The 18,312-nt window shown below is 33.8% G+C and overlaps 1 protein-coding gene across 1 annotated transcript; it reads left to right on the forward strand.

The window, feature by feature from the left end:
• The first annotated feature begins 304 nt into the window (after positions 1 to 304).
• LOC103707839 (la protein 1-like) lies at positions 305 to 12,037 on the forward strand. The gene is made up of 10 exons (XM_008792512.6): positions 305 to 498; positions 607 to 685; positions 775 to 927; positions 1,489 to 1,631; positions 4,975 to 5,123; positions 8,089 to 8,169; positions 8,279 to 8,639; positions 10,505 to 10,652; positions 11,395 to 11,473; positions 11,556 to 12,037. The coding sequence occupies exons 1-10, from the start codon at positions 448 to 450 to the stop codon at positions 11,665 to 11,667; spliced, it is 1,356 nt and encodes a 451-aa protein (XP_008790734.4). The 5' UTR covers positions 305 to 447; the 3' UTR covers positions 11,668 to 12,037.
• Positions 12,038 to 18,312: the final 6,275 nt, after the last annotated feature.

Consider the following 18,312-nt stretch of genomic DNA (forward strand, 5'->3'; position numbering starts at 1 on the left):
TAGATCTTTGTTAAAGTTTTTTTTTTTTTTTTCATGCAGTCTTAAGACTAGGACCTGCATGGAATTTGGATAGATTTTTAGAAAATAAAAATAAATAGGTCCAATTCTTACAAATTTTTAGCCCAATTCTTAAGAAAAATGCATATGCCCTTAGAATCTTGTACAAGCCAGCAACTTTTTATTGACACCCTTCACCAGCTGTTGTGCTTGGATCCGCTGTGCAGTCCCATACACCAAACAATCTCTACCGCGAGACATTGGCAAGGAGGAGGCAGTGATGTTTCCCACGCGCGCTTCCGATTCCGATTCCGATTAGGAGCGTGCACAAAGATTACGTCATAACGGAATCCGACCTCCATAAAGCCCTAAAATCCCAGACACTGAAAGCCCTAAACCCTTGTCTGGTTCCCTCTCTCTACCCCCCTCCACCTCCCAGTACTATCAACAATGGCGGCTGCCTCGTTGGATGAGGCGAAGGCGAAGAACATCCTTCGCCAGGTGAGTCCATCTTCCGACCACCGTTCATCTTCCTCGAGGCCATCCCTCTTCCTTCGTTCCCAATTTGGCGAAAAAAAAGAAAATCTTTTCTGAGTTTTTTGTTGGCAGGTGGAGTTCTACTTCAGCGACAGCAATCTTCCCCGGGACAAGTTTCTAAAGAAAACCGTGCAGGAGAGCGAGGATGGACGTATCCTTCCACCAAAATGTTATTTTTCGGATTTTTTTTGGTTTTTTCGGTGGATTTTTTTTTGGTGCTTGTCTTGACTGGAATTCCAGTGGTGAGCTTGGCTCTCATATGTTCTTTTTCTCGGATGAAAAGCCATCTTGGATTGAACGCCGCTGTGAAACCCGACGAAGTGCCCGAGGAGACGGTACTGGCAGTAGCTGAAGTTCTAAGGAGGTCTTCTTCTCTCCGAGTCTCGGAAGATGGTGGGTTTCTTGTGAAACTGTTCATGAGTGCTAATTTGTACTGGTGGTTGGAGTTTTTGGTGAGGTTGTGTCAATGGCGGTCTTGTTTTTTTGATAGGGTAAAAGAAAGGTTTTTTACTTATTTCATCTTATGGTTATCAAAAGCATCTGACTTCCAACTTTCTTCGTGAAGTTGCTTTCCTTATGCTATTTCAGGGCTTAATGTCATAACCCAAGTACAGTTCAAGAAGTTGTAAAGATTATTACCGAAGATGCTCTGTTGTTTTTTGGTACAAACCAAAGATGCTCTTTTCAGGGCCTTTTTTTTTATTCAAATGAAGAGTAATAATTTTTGCTCACACACAAATACATTTCTTTCCTTAGTTGAGGTTGAACCACCGGTGGTTATGTAAAATGTTAACTTTCTTGAGGCCCTTTCAAGACTTGAGGTTAGATGCGGTTATTTAGAATCTTAACATTCTTTAACTAATGCCTGGTATATGAACCTTGTCTTGTCATTAATCTAGACTTGCTTGCATCTTAAGATATGCTATTCTTATGTGCTCAGTGAACTTTGTGTAGGGAAGAGAATTGGTAGAAGTACTGTACTGTTGAAGCCAGAGGAGGTTATAGAGCAAGTAGATTCAAGAACCATCGCTGCGTCCCCTTTACCTTATGATGTGAAGCTTGAAGATGTACAGTCTTTCTTTGCACAGTGCGGCAAGGTATTTTTCACACCGTTCCTAAATACTGAGCGCTTGATAGCAGCAATCTCATCTTATTTATTTTTATCACCGTGATCCATGAGTTTTGTATTACTATTCTTGCATATTTAGGTTGTTTAGTGAATTACTTCATCTTTTATTAAGCATTACGCCTCTTTGCTAAAAGGTAGGAATTATATAGTTATGCTTGCAGGCTGCTGGCTATTGGGTGGCTTGTGAAAGAATGCTTGTCCACTCCTATGGCTGATTTTGTCCAAGTATAATTTTATTATACCTAACAAACTCTGCAAATAAATTGGAGTGTAATTTGTACATATGTAATTTTGCCTTGATTTGGCATCTCTTGCCTTCTTGATGCTTTTAATATCCAATGATTTTTTCTCCTAATTTGTGGGAATCCCTTAGGTCTAGACTTGCGTTTGTCATGCGCTGGTATCGGCAATGTTGGTTGTCAAAAGGAGTATAGTTATCATGTGGAATCCATGTGATGAATCTAGTAAGATATTAAAATTCTTTCCACTGTTGATGGGTATATGTACAATTACTCTAGTTGGATGGTGAGGAAGTCATAGGACTTCCTTCTGAGGCATGCCCATGAAGCTTGTATGTTCTAAATGATGCTTGGCCACTTGATATCGTCTTAATGGTTTGGACCTTTGTCCATCTTGTGCAGCTAGTTTAAAGGTTGTCTATTGTGGAACTCTTATGTGAATCTTGAATAGATAGAGTGGAAAGATCTTTGAAGAAAAATAAATCTGATATCATGGCTAATTTTTATGATATCTTTGATGTTCATCTCTTGGACTTCATTGAACATCAAGTCGTTAGGACTCTTGAATAGATTGCGGAAAAATCTTTGATGAAAAATAAAGATCATATCATGGCTAATTTTTCAAGATATTTTTGATGTTCGTCTCTTGGATTTTATTGGACATCAATTCTGTAGGTCTCCCTTCCAAGTGCTTATTTACATTTGAGTTGTTGGTGCCTGTCTTTTTACTTCCTGATTAAAATCAGCTAGATGGTTTTCCCTTTGAAATCTATAAGTAAGGACAGGGGTGAACTAATTCTACGAGAATCACTTTAAATAAGCACATCAAGGACATTTCTTTTGCGGAAGGATTTACTTGAGGGCAGCGAGGTCTATTTTTGAGATTTGCACACGATGACACCTTAAGCTTTCGAGGTTTAAGGAGTGGCGAGTTTGTGATTAATAGAACAAGTTAGCACATAAGATCTACCGGACAAATTCTAGAATTGTTAGTTTCAAAATCTGCATTTTGGGTTCTGAATGTCCGAGCCATTGATGCTGAATACCAAGGTCTAAGTCATTGTGTACGAGGTTGTTGGTATTTGACTTGTCCTGTGTGATCTGAGCTGTTCAACGCAAGGTTCTGATATTGCAGTGTTTGGTGGTGCTTTTCCAAGCTTTGAGCTATCAGGTGTTCCATTTCTAAAATCGAATTTATTAGATGTTAAGATGAGGGCTTGCTGTCTTTCTCGATGTTTAAACTATTTTATGCCTAGAAGATTTATTGTTGGCAGGGAGTTCTTGTTTATGCTGATATTTAAAGATCAACTATCGGTGGTGAAGTCTTAATCTGCTGTGATTCAAAGATCTATTGCTACTTGCAAGGACTTAATCCTGGCCCGAGTCTGTTTAGATCGGGCTTGGGCCAATCCCGAGGTTGTTCAGATCGGGCTTGGGCCTAAAACTAGGGCTCGAGTATATTTCAAGCCGGGCCCAAGTTGATGCTTGGCCCAACCCAGGCTTGGCCTGAAGCCCAAGCTCAACTTCTGGCCAAAGCTCGAGATTGACTTCCGGGTGAAGCGCGAGTTTATAACTCGGCCCCATCCTGGCCCAAATTCATTATTAGGATGTTCTTCTAGGAGTTTTTAAGGTCCGGGCTAACATTTTTTGCCTAATTGGACCAAGAATTTCGGGTCAATTAGGCCATGTCGGGTTGGGCCTAGTCTTTCGGCCCAAGGGATTATTTGGCTCAGGCCTGATTGAGCTTCAGGTCGGGCCCGAGATCGGGCTAGGATTTGGAAAGAATTTCATGCCTAAGTTGCTTGGCTAGGCTTGGGTAGGTTTGCGGCCTGGCCCCACATGGCTCGATTTCGGCCCTAGTTGCTGGTTGATTTGGTGGCTCAAGGTATAAATTGCCACCCCTATTTAATCATAACTTGCACGATGTTTCATTTGATTAAAATGTAATCATTCTAACCACTAGACTTAAGAAATTTGTAGTCTATATGTTTCACAAATGAGCAATAATTGCACTTGTCATGGCTAAATAGTAAGCTGAGTTTCCTCCATGGAGCTGAGTTTGGTTACTAATGTTTTGTGATATAAAAAGATTAAAATATGACCTTTAGAGGTCCTTTGATGCTTTTGTATCAAGGCTTTTAATAGGTTGAGGGAGCTTATTTAGCAGCTGCCAACATTCTAATATTTGTTTCCTAGAAGACAGCAGACAAAAATCACTGGGTGAACACCTATGGTCATTGTCTTTCCTCGGAAATTGAATGAAACTATTGCTGAAGAAACCTGGTCATGTCAGATTTATATTCCTTTGACTAGCTATATGATCCCCATTTATTCTTACTCCTATTGTCATTGAACCAGAACAGTTACTCTCTTGATCATAAATCACCGTCGACTGCCGGTTGCATCACAGTTTGAGATCAACTCAAGATGCATATTATCAGTTTCAGTTATTTGTTAGTATCTTGGTTGCATATTCAAGTTTCATATTGTGCATTTGTTTGTAATTTTCTGATAATTGATAGACTTTATATATATAGAAGGCAGATAGCATTCAATTTTTTACGCGTTGGGGGGGGGGGTTATGTTTTGATTGAAAGCTATTGTTCATAAAAGAAGTTATCATATTTCTATATCCAAAGTGTAATATATCGAAGGATGAGGTTTTTTTGGACCTCAATTAGTTCATAAATTTGTGTTCTAAAACTGTTCCAAAGCTTCTTTATCCATTTATGTATCTTATATGCTCCATCGAATTAAACCAGGAAATACTTATTACCTGTGATGCTTAAAATTATCAGCCTGCAGATGTCTCTTGCCTGTGTCTTCTGCTCATTGACAATATTTTTAGCAACATAGAAATCACCCTGAAAAAAATCATCAATCTGATGCATAACTTTCCTATCTCTCTTCAATCTGGCTGCATTTCTGGTGCCAGTTGAAAAGAGTGCAATAGAAGTTCTCTCTCTCTCTCTCTCTCTCGAGTGCTTCAAATTGATAATATCAGTGCTGATAGGTGCAAATGTCCATCTTGTGTTGATTTTTTTCCTTTTGTTTTTTAATTAAATCATGCAGGTGAACAGTGTGAGGCTACCTCGTCATGTTGCAGACAAAAGGCACTTTTGTGGCACTGCTTTAATTGAATTTTCAGAAGAAGGTGATGCAAAAAAGGTTTTGGAGGAGAGCATTGTCTATGCAGGAGCAGAGCTAGAATTAAAACTGAAGTAAGTTTTAATTGTGTGAAGTAGTTAGAAGCTGTTACTTTGGTTTTAATAGTCTTAATATGGCATATGCTTTAAAAGATGTAATGATTGATATGTTCTTATGTTTTCCTGCATCTTTTGTTCTTATTGAAGTCCTTAAAATGCCATAATTGTCTAAATATGAAATTTACAGAAGTTGTGGCATTCAGCATCATGCAATCATTGGACTTTCCATTCATTTATGTCTGTGTGATCCCATCAATTCGGTAGTTCTTATGTTATCGTGCTTGAAGTGCCAAAACACCTGGAATGCTGGCTGACTGGAAAGTTAATCCACTTCGCATGAGTTTTTTTTTCATATTAAATTATACTTCACCCAAGGAGAAATGCTTTATGTGCGTGGTGATGCCATGCGTCCATAAGTAATGCACAAGCTTGTTAGGCCCAACACTATATCTTTCGACTTCCTTTACAGTAATTGCAATCATATAGTGTTTTCAGGGGGCCTGCACTGGTTTATGCACACTTGGATGCACAAAAAAGTATTTCTCATGCACAAATGGTATAGATACAGGTTAGGAAAATAGGCCTTCTGATCAGTAATTTGCATATAGAATCTTTTTGGAGCTCCAGAACTTTCTTGATGCGGGATGAAGAGGATCATCTACCACGGCCACAAGTAGGACTCATCATGGCCATCTTACAATGCTGTGTCATGCATAGGAAGACATTCTCAATTTTGTCAATGCAATTCTCAGTATACAAGAATATGTGGGATTTGTTCCTAATGTAGAAATCTATGGTTAACCTTTGACTGCGAATATGCTTTTTATGAATGTTCAACTTATGTGTTTCAATGTTTGTTGACTTTGACCTGTATTTTATCCTATTGCTAAGGTTATGATTATTTTTTCTCTCGTTACAAAGGCAAGAGATTAAACTGTATATATTAAGTTCTTGTTAAATGAACAGAGGTATTCTCAGCAGTTACAAGCTCATGCAGAGCCAGGTGCTAATCAGATTCCCATGGCCTTGTGACTTGACCAAGGAAAACATGTTTGGAGAGCAAACAAATATTTCTTAATATTTGTCAATAATACTATCCAAATTACAGATTAATACCAAAAAATTTACATTACCCAGGTAAGGCTTAACGGAAAAATATAAATTAGTTTCTAAAAATTTGGAATCAAAACTATGATTCCATTTTGGTACTATTCTGTGTATTTGAGTGTATTGATCAAAATGCTACAGAACATGCCATGCTAGTGAATACTCAATACTGGGTTGATATATGGTCCTTAAATTGCAACCAGTAAAAAACTCAATGCTAGGTGGACACATAGTCGTCAAGTTGCAAATTCTGCGTACTGTAATGGTGATCAGTGAGACTCCAAAAGTATATGATTTTATATGATAAGGTACACATCAATGTCCAAAATGCAGTCTCAAAAACTTTCTTGGATATGAATCAGTGTACATTACTCATAGGGCATGATTTTTGTTCTCTATTACCATGTTGTTGGACCCAATTTTGATGAATATTTGTTTAGTTACAAACTCTCTTGCTAAAAGGTGATGTTTGTGTTTTACGTTAAATTATTAATTTTCTTAAATAAGCCTATTTTTGGGGTTTTGTTATCTTGGCAAATCATGGAACCTGTAAAGGTTTTTTTTTCCATTACAAACCAAAAATTTAGCATTGATTCCTATTGATATGTGATATTTATTCCTTTGCATTACAACTAACCTTCCAAGACCTTGCAGGATGCCTTCTCTTCATATTCATTATAAATTATACATATTTATCTCTTCAAAATTGTAATGCTCACCTTCTTTTGATGTTTCAGGACCTTGTCTTTTTCCATTTACTTAACTTTCTTTTACCAAAACTGAATTCGATGCAATATTTGCATTCTGTTCTTCTGCATATCATTATAAATAACAATGCTTAATAGAATATAGCGTACAGTTATTATTATAAGTTAATTGAATCCACCTCTTCCCAAATCTTTGAAAATTAATATTTCCATTCCATCGTATTACTCTATTCCTCCTTTAGGCTACCAATCCTGATTTTAAGGACCAGATTAGTGCTCATATCTGAATCAGGATCCATGAACCTGGCCCAGAATACACAGATCTATGTTGTACCTTCTTGATGCATGGATGTTACACAACAAAACAAATTCCATTTTATGAGCTTTTACAATGATGGCAACTGCAACAAAGATGTCAGGAGACTCCATTAAAGTAGAGTTGCTTTGATATGTTCAAGGGTCCGAAATGATGAGCGGGAGACCAGCTCATGTGGATATGAGTTGTGAAAAGGATTATAAAGGTTTGTAATCACATTAGAAGCAGTCCTTAAAAGGAATGACGAGCAATGAGATTGATAAAAACTGCTGCAATTAGTTTGAACAAAGTTCGATGATGACTACAGACATGGTGCACCTTTACAAAAGTGAAAAATATTTGGATCAACCTAGGACAAAGAAACTCTTAAGTTAACAACCTAGGTCTGTTCCTTGTTTTGTTTTTAAGATTTCAAACAGAAAATTACAGTCATCTGTAGAAAGTTCCTCGTCCATTGATGAGATCCTCATGTTGACAAAGGAGAAAGGAGACAGGTTACGCCAAACAGATGAAACTACTTGCTGGAAGTAGACTGAACGATTAAGTTGAACAAAACCTCCAATTGGTTATGAAGCACAATAATTTGTATACAACAATGCATAATTCAGCAGTAAAATAATGTTTTATCATCTTGCATGTAATTGTATGTTAGTGCATCAGTAAGCTTATGTATAGAGATTCTTTCAGAACATTTGTGCTTTGCATTGCATGGGCTTTTGCATAAGTTGTTCTCATGATGAATTACCCACATCATTTTCCAGGACATTCTCCATCGAGTTAGGGATGTGAAGTGTGATTCAACCGTGTGTTACTCTTCATTTACTTTTTATATTGACTTTCTGTAATGCAGAAAGGAATTTGATGCTGAAAGAGAGAAAAAGAGGGAAGAATTTGAAAAAAATTGCTTGAACAAAAATGCTCCAAATGGAAGGTAAATATCTCCACTTCTTTCTTAGCATTTTTGCTCCTTTTACCTACTTATTTTGATTTATAATTGTCAATCTAAGTGTGATGTTTTTATGGGGTATATCTGATGATAGCTATCCGAAAGGCCTAATAGTTGCGTTTAAGTTGAAGAGTACGCAAGATTATGAATATGAAAAACAAAAAGGTGCGGACAAGGTGACTGATGCTGCTGAAGGTTGTGAGACAGAAGAAGTTCCGAATTCCACGGGGAGTGTAAATGAAGATGGTGAACAGAAGACGTTAGAAAATGTTAATAACAATGAGGAGAAGTCTTCAGATGATGCCTCTGAGAATCACGTGCAAGAAAGTGAAGAAATGGCTACTGGTGCTGCTGCCCAAGAGAGTAAAGATGATGGTACCAGTGGTTCATCATGCAAGACTGTAATTACACGGGAGGATCTGAAAAAGGTCTTCCAGAAATTTGGAACTGTTAAGGTATTTTGTAGCTTCAGTCTTTTTCATTCCCTGCTATATCAAAATTTTTGTTGTGACCTTGTGTACTTTCCTGTTTTCTCGACGTGTGGCGGCTACTATATCCTCCAGTTTTTCATGCAGCTAGTACTGTTTTTTATGGTTCACTGTACTAGTAAAATTGCATCTGGATATGCAGATGGAGGTTGTAAGTCTAATTAATTGTTAAGATAACTGGATTATGAAGAATGAGTAAGTTACAAGATTAAAGATTTGATATTAAAAGCAGACAATTGAAAGCTTTCATTTTTAATGTTTTTTACCTAGTTGATTAGATAATTTGCCAAAATCATTGTTGCTACCAATCTAAACTGATTCAACCAACCAAATTTATTTGACTGACCTGGTTCATCGACTATGTCTAAATATAGCGACATGGCTATAATATTCCTTCTTTTTGTGTGTCTCTCTCTCATCAGTGTATATATTAATGATAAAGACATAAAGATGTTGTATTGCTTAGCAAGAGCTAAAATAACTTCTTTTTAATTATTTACATAAGAAAATTTATAAACGTGCTCCCCCTGCACTGCATGTGGACCTATTTTTGAGGGAGATGGATGCCAATGGAACTATTGAATTAAAAGGATTATTAACTCTCTCTATGATATAAGGAAGATAATATCTATGAACTTGCTCCAAATAATTGAAAAATTATGATTCATAAGACCTTAAACTAACTCGTATGTTTGGTGGACCTTTTGCCACAAATGCACTAATTTCTTTTTATGCAAAATCCAAGAACTAATAGAGGCATTCCAATTTTTGGTACATGCACCTTTATGATTCCATCTATATTCAGAAAATGTTTGAGAAAGAGGCACTAAAAGAAGTGGTCAATCAATTTACGGAAATATAAAAAATAAATTTAATAGAAAACAAATATTTTGGACTTGTAGCCATTTCTCAAGAATTCCTTTAGCAATAGTCATGCACCATACATGTCAAAATATTGTGTTCAGTTAAATAATAAAAATCAAATAGAGGATAAAACTCAATCCTAATCTATCATTTTAATGCATAGCATTAAATAGTGAAGATGAATAAATAATTAGTACATAGATTATCAGAAGTCAAAACTAGCTGATGAAGCTTCCCTCGCCACTCGCCAGCGAACCAGCTCTAGCATGTTCTAAAATGCATATATGTTGGATAATAAACGTGGTTAGGCTATGGTGCAGGGCCTGGCTTGGTCAATATTTTGGTAAAATTTTGAGATGTGTTGATAGTATTGGGGTGGTGGAACCAAGAGAGAGAAAGAACTGCAGAGGCAGTCCAAAGGGAATTGGGTAGGGAATTTGTAGCCTGGGTGTCATGGGTTCATTAGTTCGAAACACAAACTAGTCTTTCTACATATGGGATAAGGCTGCATATATCTGACCCTTCCTAGGCCCTATAGTGGTAGGACTCTTGCGCACTGGGTAGGTAATTTGTGTCGGCAAGGTTAAGAAGTGGATGCAAAGACTCTTATGAGTGCCTATCATATCCAATTACATGGGTTTCATCTGGAGGCATAGGAAATATACCGGTAAATTGGGTATAGAGAGTTGGAAACAGAATAGGAATGGGATCGGGATACTTTGTGAGCTTGGAGTCTTTCTTAAATTGGTATACCCAGGAGAGCTGAACTTACACGAACCATAACACAAGCTGAGATCCCAATCTATGTGCTTTGTTCTAGGAAGAGGGGTATTTGTAGGATCCAGTTTATTTGGTGTACTTGGGAAATATTTTTGCTTTTGTATATTTCCTAGAATTTCATGTTTTCCTGTATAAATTTTTATTTTCTTGGTTTCTGTAAACTTTATCTGATTCTTTTGTTTATGAAGTTTATTGATTATAGAATGGGAGAAGAATCAGGATACATTCGTTTTGAGGATCCTGATGCAGCTACAAAAGCTCGTGCAGTAGCAGTGCTTGCTGATGAGGGCGGCTTGATCGTGAAAAATTATATTGTTACCTTGGAAGCCCTGAGTGGTATACAGTTTACTTTGCCCTGTGCTTCACAATTCTTTTCATAAGTTTTCTCCTTCATTATTCTAGAACTATAAAATCATAATTAGACTAAATCTTTCTCATGAATTCTGACTGTGCCTTTTTTCCAATGTTGCTGGACGTTTTCATAAATATTGATGCCTGTGTAACTTCCAGAGGGATGGGGTTTGGGTCTTTAGATTTGCTGGCACCCAGGTATAGAAGCTATTCAGGCATCAATCTTGATGCGTGCTTACTGATATGGCCAAGAAATTGTGACTCCATTATAAAACAGCAATGCAAAAATGGGGTTTACTGCTATAGCATAAACACATTCATGTTTTCCCATGCTGGACTTGACTTTGGTTTTTTTTCATATGATATATGAACCGTTCATATTGATATGTTAGACAGAATGTTGTTGAAAAAGGATATATTGAAACATTAAAAATCCTGTAATTTTTTCTTTTGAAAAAAAAAAAAATCTTGAATGTGTTCCAATGCTGGATTTAATTTTAGCTTTTTTCATAATGCCTGATATGAACTGTTCATATTGATGTACTAGATATAGAATGTTGTTGAAAAAGGATATATACAACAAGAGAATAATGACAATGATCTTTTGCAATTAGAAATATTCGAACATTAAAAAGCTTATTTTTTCTTTTGAAAAATCCAAACTATTGAAACCAGATTATTCCAAATATGCATTTCAAACTGGTTTCTTTTGATGCTTTGGTTTCAGGTGAGGCTGAAAAGGAGTACTGGAATTTGCTTCGTGGTAACCAGGATAGAGTCAGGGAAAATAAAGGCTGCAAAGGAAGGTAATGCACCTTGATAAATTCCCTTATAGTGAGCTACTACACCTTAAAAAAAGCTTAATCAGATGTAATGTCATTGCGACAGAGGCGGTAAAAGCATTAGAGGTGGGAAGCACTTTGGTGGCAAGCGTTCTCGCCAAACAGATTCTGCCCACAGGCAATCTAATAAAGCTCAGAAAGTTGATGCTGCTGCATGAGTTTCCAAAACAGCTCTTATCAGAATAGCTCCTTGCAGGGGACCGATTTTGCTTGTAGTCTTGTGCAATGTGGAGCAATCAATGTCCTATAGTTTCCACTGAGATAGGTCATCAAATTTAAATAAGACATCAATGTGTGCTCAATAGGACCTTATATTTTATTTTCTTATGTAATGAGCTGTGTTAAGATTGCCTTTTTACCTCCATTTGATGCTTCCTCGGTTGCAAGCTGATCCCAACTTTGACCGTCTGTCTTGCTCCCGTTAGGCGGCGGCGCAAGTACTGTTTGTTTGACTCGCCATCGACAAACAAGCGCTGGGTATGTTTGTTTTGTGGAGGAAGATGGATGTGGAATGATAGTTCTTCACTCTGGACTGTTTTTGGAGATCTAAACTATTGAACTTAGAGCTAAAATATGAGAAATATATAGAAATCGAAACTCTGTATATTTTGATGGTTTTTAATTTATATATCGAGTTAGTGCAAAAATAAATGGTATCAATTATGTTCGAATAGTAGAATGTACTATGGAGTGTGTAAATGAAAATTTTCACTGTATGAATTATATTTCATACATTTTAAAAGTAAATGGTTTTAGATTTTAAACATTAGATTGTAGTAAACATGGCTTCGTGATGGTTAGGTTAAATAAAAATATAAATTATAGTTTCTAGGTATTTTTAATAGTATAGATGATGCTTATTGATTTTACTATTTATTGTCGTATTGACTTAATGCATAAGTTAGGGTTTGGCATCATGCATAACTTTATGAATTTTAAGTTTTGAATGGTATATATTAATGGTGAATGGAATGAATCTTTAATTTGAATATTTTATTATTAATTTTGGGTTTGAGAGAAGTAAATGTAATATTCTTATGAAACTGTATTAGCATTTATGGTTGACATTGAATAATGGAAGGCTTTATATTGATTATTTATTCAAGCCATTGGATGTGATCTATTTTTTTATATTATTTATAATTAAATATTATAATATTTTTTTAAGTAAATAGTTTAAAGATAGTATATTATATCAAACAACTCATATCATTGTCACAAGTATGTTAGCATATATTTATAAATAAAGCAAACTAAGAAGCCGATTATGTAATGGTACATGATCATGGTTGGTGCCTTATTCATGAGAAAACTAAAGTAGAACCAAAATACATTGATTGAAGCTGCTAAAAGAAAATCTTAAAGATTATTTAATGCTTCAATGTCACAAATGGCTAAAACCAAAGCATTATTTTGTTTCTCTTCGCTGCTTGGAATCCTTGTGTAACATTATAAACAAATTAAAGAACATTGGATCTGTATGGATGCCATAGGAATGGAGTAGTTTATGGAGATTGAGGCCATCGGCTAAAGCCAGTCTCTAGTTTTCAGGGATAGTTAACCCATTTTCAAGAAAGAACTATCCTGGAAAAATACAAAGTAGATATGTTTTTTTTTTGGATTTCCTATCTTTTCTACCACTTTGAATTCAAATGTATCAATATGATACAATCTATTGCTGGAAGATCCTAGGCAGATAAGATCTTCTAGCAAACCAAGAAAAAGGCCTTGGAGAGCCCTCTTCAAAAATCAGAAAAAATTGAAAAAAATTCGTAGAAAAAATCAGGAAAAAGCAAACCTGTATGATTTGGACTTTTACTAAGTATTTTATATAAAAACAGACTTTTATAAGTATTTTACATAAAAATAATTAATAATAAATAACAAGGATTTCCATAAAAATGAAAATGGGGTTTCTATAAAAATGTGAAAGTATATTTTAAGTGAAAATATATTCGACCTCATTCTTATAAAGTAATTTACATGAAAGCAAATAATAAGAAATAATCCGGTTTCGCATAAAAACACAAACGTATATTTTAATTAAAAATATTTTTGTCTTGGGAATTTTATTAAGTATTTTACATAAAAACAGGTTTTTATTAAGAATTTTACATAAAAACCCTTTTTTTGCTAGGGCCATAAAAACCCTTTGGACTTGGACTCTTATTAGGTATTTTACATAAAAATGCTTTCAGCTAGCACTCTTATTAAGTATTTTACATAAAAATATCTAAAAATAATCGGCATTTCCGTAAAAATGAAAATGGGATTTCCGGAAAAGCATGAATGTGAAAATATTTTTGGCTTGGACTATTAGTCAATATTTTACGTAAAAGCACGTAATAAGAAATAATCGGATTTTCCATAAAAACGTGAACATAATTTTTATTTAAATATTTCAGACTTGGATTCTAATTCATTATTTTACACAAAAGCACATAATAATAAATTATCGGATTTTCCATTAAAATGCGAACATATATTTTAATAAAATGTGTTTTCAACTTGGACTTTTATTAAGTATTTTACATAAAAAAACTTTGAACTTGGATTCTTATTAAATATTTTACATAAAAACACTGACACAGGTGTCTATTTTTCGGGCATCAAACACTTCCGACTATGGCTCTTATTATGTATTTTATATAAAAACATTCAATAAGAAATAACTGAGATTTCCTTAAAAATAAAAATGAGATTTTCATAAAAACATGAATGTGTATTTTATTAAGTAGTCTACATAGAAGCACATAATAAGAAATAATCAGATTTTTCATAGAAATGTGAACATATGTTTTAATTTAAAATATTTTTGACTTGAACTTTCATTAAGTATTTTACATAAAAACAGATTCTTACAAAGTATTTTAAATAAAGACACTTTCCACTTGGACTCTTATTCAGTATTTTACATAAAAATACTTTCGACTAGAACTCTTATTAAGTATTTTACATAAAAATATTTGGTAAGAAATAACCGGGATTTCCTTACAAATGTGAAGGTGTCTTTTAATTAAAAATATTTTTTAACTTGAAGTCTTATTAAGTATTTTACATAAAAGCATGTCATAGGAAATAATCCAATTTTTCAGAAAAATGTGGGCGTACATTTTAGTTAAAAATGTTTTTGACTTGAGCTTTTATCAGGTATTTAACATAAAAACACTTTCGACTAGGACTTTTATTAATTATTTTACATAAAAATGTATAATAAGAAATAACCAAAATTTTCATAAAAACTAAAATGGAATTTTCATAAAAACATGAATATGTATTTAATTAAAAATATTTTTGACTTGGACTCTTATTAAGTATTTTACATATATTGCATATAATAGGAAATAATCGGATTTTCCATAAAAATGTGAGTGTGCATTTTAGTTAAAAATATTTTTTACTTGAACTTTTATTAAGTATTTTACATAAAAACACTTTCAACTAGGGCTCTTATTAAGTAATTTACATAAAATGTTTAATAAGAAATAACCAGAATTTTTATAAAAGCAAAACTGGAATTGCATAAAAATGTGAACGTGTATTTTATTAAAATATTTTTGACTTTGACTCTTATTAAGTATTTTACGTAGAAATACATTGTGAGGACCCATGTGGGTCCCACATCGATTATTTGCTGGGTACATCTGGGGTACTTATATAGAATCAAAGAATCCAAATAATACCTTTCGGCTAGCTATTTTGGGTAAGGTGTTGGATTGTTACAATTGGTATCAGAGAGAACCTGACTCATAATCTATGTGGACTAGAAAGCATTGCAGCATGGATACATTGGAGCTGACTATGGATCGATTGTAATGCTTGTGATTAGATTTAAATAGGTTTAAATCCTTACACTAATGAGGACCCGTGCGGGCATGTGTTTAGTCTGACATCGGTTATTCGCTAGGTAGATTTGGGGTAATTATATAGGATCAAAAAACCCAAATAATACGTTTTAGCTAGCCATTTTGGATGAGGTCCTCGATTGTTACACACATATTAAGAAATAATCATTTTTTAAATAAAAACATGAATGTGTATTGTAATTAAAAATATTGACTTTGACTTTTATTAAGTATTTTATATAAAAATAGACTCTTATTAAGTATTTTACATAAAAATACTATTGACTTGAACTCTTATTAAGTATTTTATATATAAATACTTTCAACTAGGACTCTTATTAAGTAATTTTATAAAAATATTTAATAAGAAATAACCAGAATTTTCATAAAAATGAAAACAGGATTTCCATAAAAATATGAACATATTTTCAAATTGGAATTTTATTAAGTATTTTATATAAAGCACCTTTGATTTGGACTTTGATTAAGTATTTTACATAAAAACACTTTCGACTAGGACCCTTATTAAGTATTTTATGTAAAAATAGTTAATAAGAAATAACCGAGATTTCCATAAAAATGAAAATGGGATTTCCATAAAAATGTGAACCTGTATTTTAACTAAAAATACTTTCAACTAGGACTCTTATTTAGTATTTTACATAAAAGAATATAATAAAAAATAATCCAGTTTTCCATAAAAAATAAGGTCATTAATATGGACATGCGCTATGGACGTCTGTTAAAAAATAAATTAGTTAACAATAATAAGTAGTTTAGATAAATAAGAACATAAAAGTTAAAAATTAAAATACTAGATAGAGATCGGAGGTGGATGAACTTGATAGAATGATAGAGGAGAAATAAGTTTGTTAGAAAAAAAAGTTATTCAGGATAGAGAGAGAAATTTGGGGCATTAGAAAATCCCAAAAAATTAAACGTTATGTTTCCAAAACTACCCAATCGATGATTATTATATAATGAACTTTTATCTGTGATTCAAAAGATATTCCATTTATCGGCAGATTTGCTAGAATCAAAGAACCTCCCCAAAGTTTTTTTTAATATAGAAAAGATACAATGTATATAAATATAATAAGTCTTATAGTCTTGCTTGAAAAAAATGTTGTCATAATGTCCTGAAAGGTGCAAATTAAGATTTTCAAAAATTGAGATATCAATTATCTTGATGGGTGATGGAGACCGAGATGAATTAAGATATCAATTATATTCATTAAGGATGAAATGTGAACTTAGAATGATGAAAGATTTTTCAATATCTTCGCCAATATTATAAGTTTGAGATATTCGAATATCGGTCAACATAGTAAACCTTGGATTAGCAACTATTTTTAGACTTTGATTTTCATTTATCAACTATTTTTTTAAAAGAAAAGTTAAACCATGATAGAAGAATATTTATAAATATTTGTATACCCCATCGGCAAATATATTAGAATTTGTCAATTCATATCAACTAACATAGATGCTGAAAACTGACACAATCTGAGATTTAAGCTAAGATGAAAGTCTTAGTGCAAACTCAGTCTTTGTGTGATTCTATAAGGTTTGGCATCTTAATCCATTGGATTTTGGTAGGGATAACAATAGGTTAGGCTGGCTAAAAATTCTCAATCTATACCTAAATCATCTATATTCAAGTTTAAAGAAAACAATCCATATCTAACCCTTTTATTTTTAATGGACTTATAGTCACCCTACCCACCCAAATAGAAATTCACTCGTCAATTATATATTTCAAAAAATGAAATGAAAATAGGATCAATTGTTAAAAATTTAGGATTGGATATCCTAACAAAGTGAAAGATTGAGGAGAAAAATTAAAGTGTTGAATAAAATAGATAAATTCTACAAAATGTTATTTCTTTCACCTTTTTTCAAATAGATCTTATATATATCTTTTTAATATTAATTTTGAAGTCTTCCTAATAATTTGGAACAATCCTTAACTACGCCACTTCTTGGAGGTAGAGGATGGCTCTTAAGGTTTTATGCAACCCATGGTGACCCAATTGGGTTGCAGGGCCTAATTAAGGAGGTGGGATTTTGATAATTTTATGTGTAGTGTCTCTTGTCCTCCAAAAATCTAAAATTGTGGTGATTTGTTGATTATATTAAGACTTAAGTTTATCACATCATTGCACTATGTAAAAGTGGCATCTTCTCAAACTTATCAATCTCATAATAGCCCTATTAGTTCTCTCTCTTAGGGATACAAAACATGCTAAGCTCTTATAGGAAAGGATCCTAAAGTTGATGAACTTTGAGGAGTCCAACGAGAGAGCTCTTCTTGAGCTGGGATCTCCCAACTTTTCAATTCCCCTAATAGAATTGATTAGATTTATTTCTTTTATTTGTGATATAAATCATACTTCTTTAAATAATGATCTCTTAGAGAGCTCTCGTGAAATTAGGATTTCCGTTTTATCCATATAAAGGAGTCCCAAACCCTTCAAAATGTTGACCATAACAAACATAAATTTATCTAGATTAAAAATATAGTATATTAAATAAATCCTTGCTCAACTAAATAACTTAAATGAACTTGGGGAGAACCTTTGTTCACCTATCCCTCGGGAATCATTCACTTAAGCGGCTCTTCTCAAACAACAAAATTTAAAAAGAATTCTATTACTAGCCTCCACGTAGAGCCGATCATGAGCTTTAGGCCTAAATTTTATTTATTTTAAATCGAGCTTTGGCCGTAAAATTTGGCCCTTTTGAGTTCCCATTTTAGGGAGGACAATCAAAAAAAAAAAAAAAAAAAAAAAAAAAAAAACTTGTATGTCCATTCCAAACTAAAAATTTTATGGCTTTACTAAGTGCCAAATCAAAAATCCCCACCTGGACATCAAGATAAACCAAGGCATCAAATCTCACATCCGACGGTCAGCCCTTCTCGACTAAACAACTTCGGCGGCACACTGGAAACACAAA

The sequence above is a fragment of the Phoenix dactylifera genome, chromosome 11 (genome assembly GCF_051530095.1).
Source record: "Phoenix dactylifera cultivar Ajwa chromosome 11, Ajwa_hap1_PhDact_Kaust_v1.1, whole genome shotgun sequence".
NCBI lineage: Eukaryota > Viridiplantae > Streptophyta > Magnoliopsida > Arecales > Arecaceae > Phoenix > Phoenix dactylifera.

Bases quoted from the DNA above. Each gene is read 5' to 3' on its own strand.
- LOC103707839 (XM_008792512.6), top strand. From the start codon at position 448: ATGGCGGCTGCCTCGTTGGATGAGGCGAAGGCGAAGAACATCCTTCGC. The intron at 686-774 runs GTATCCTTCCAC...CTGGAATTCCAG, and splicing joins GCAGGAGAGCGAGGATGGAC to TGGTGAGCTTGGCTCTCATA. The intron at 10,653-11,394 runs GTATACAGTTTA...CTTTGGTTTCAG, and splicing joins TACCTTGGAAGCCCTGAGTG to GTGAGGCTGAAAAGGAGTAC.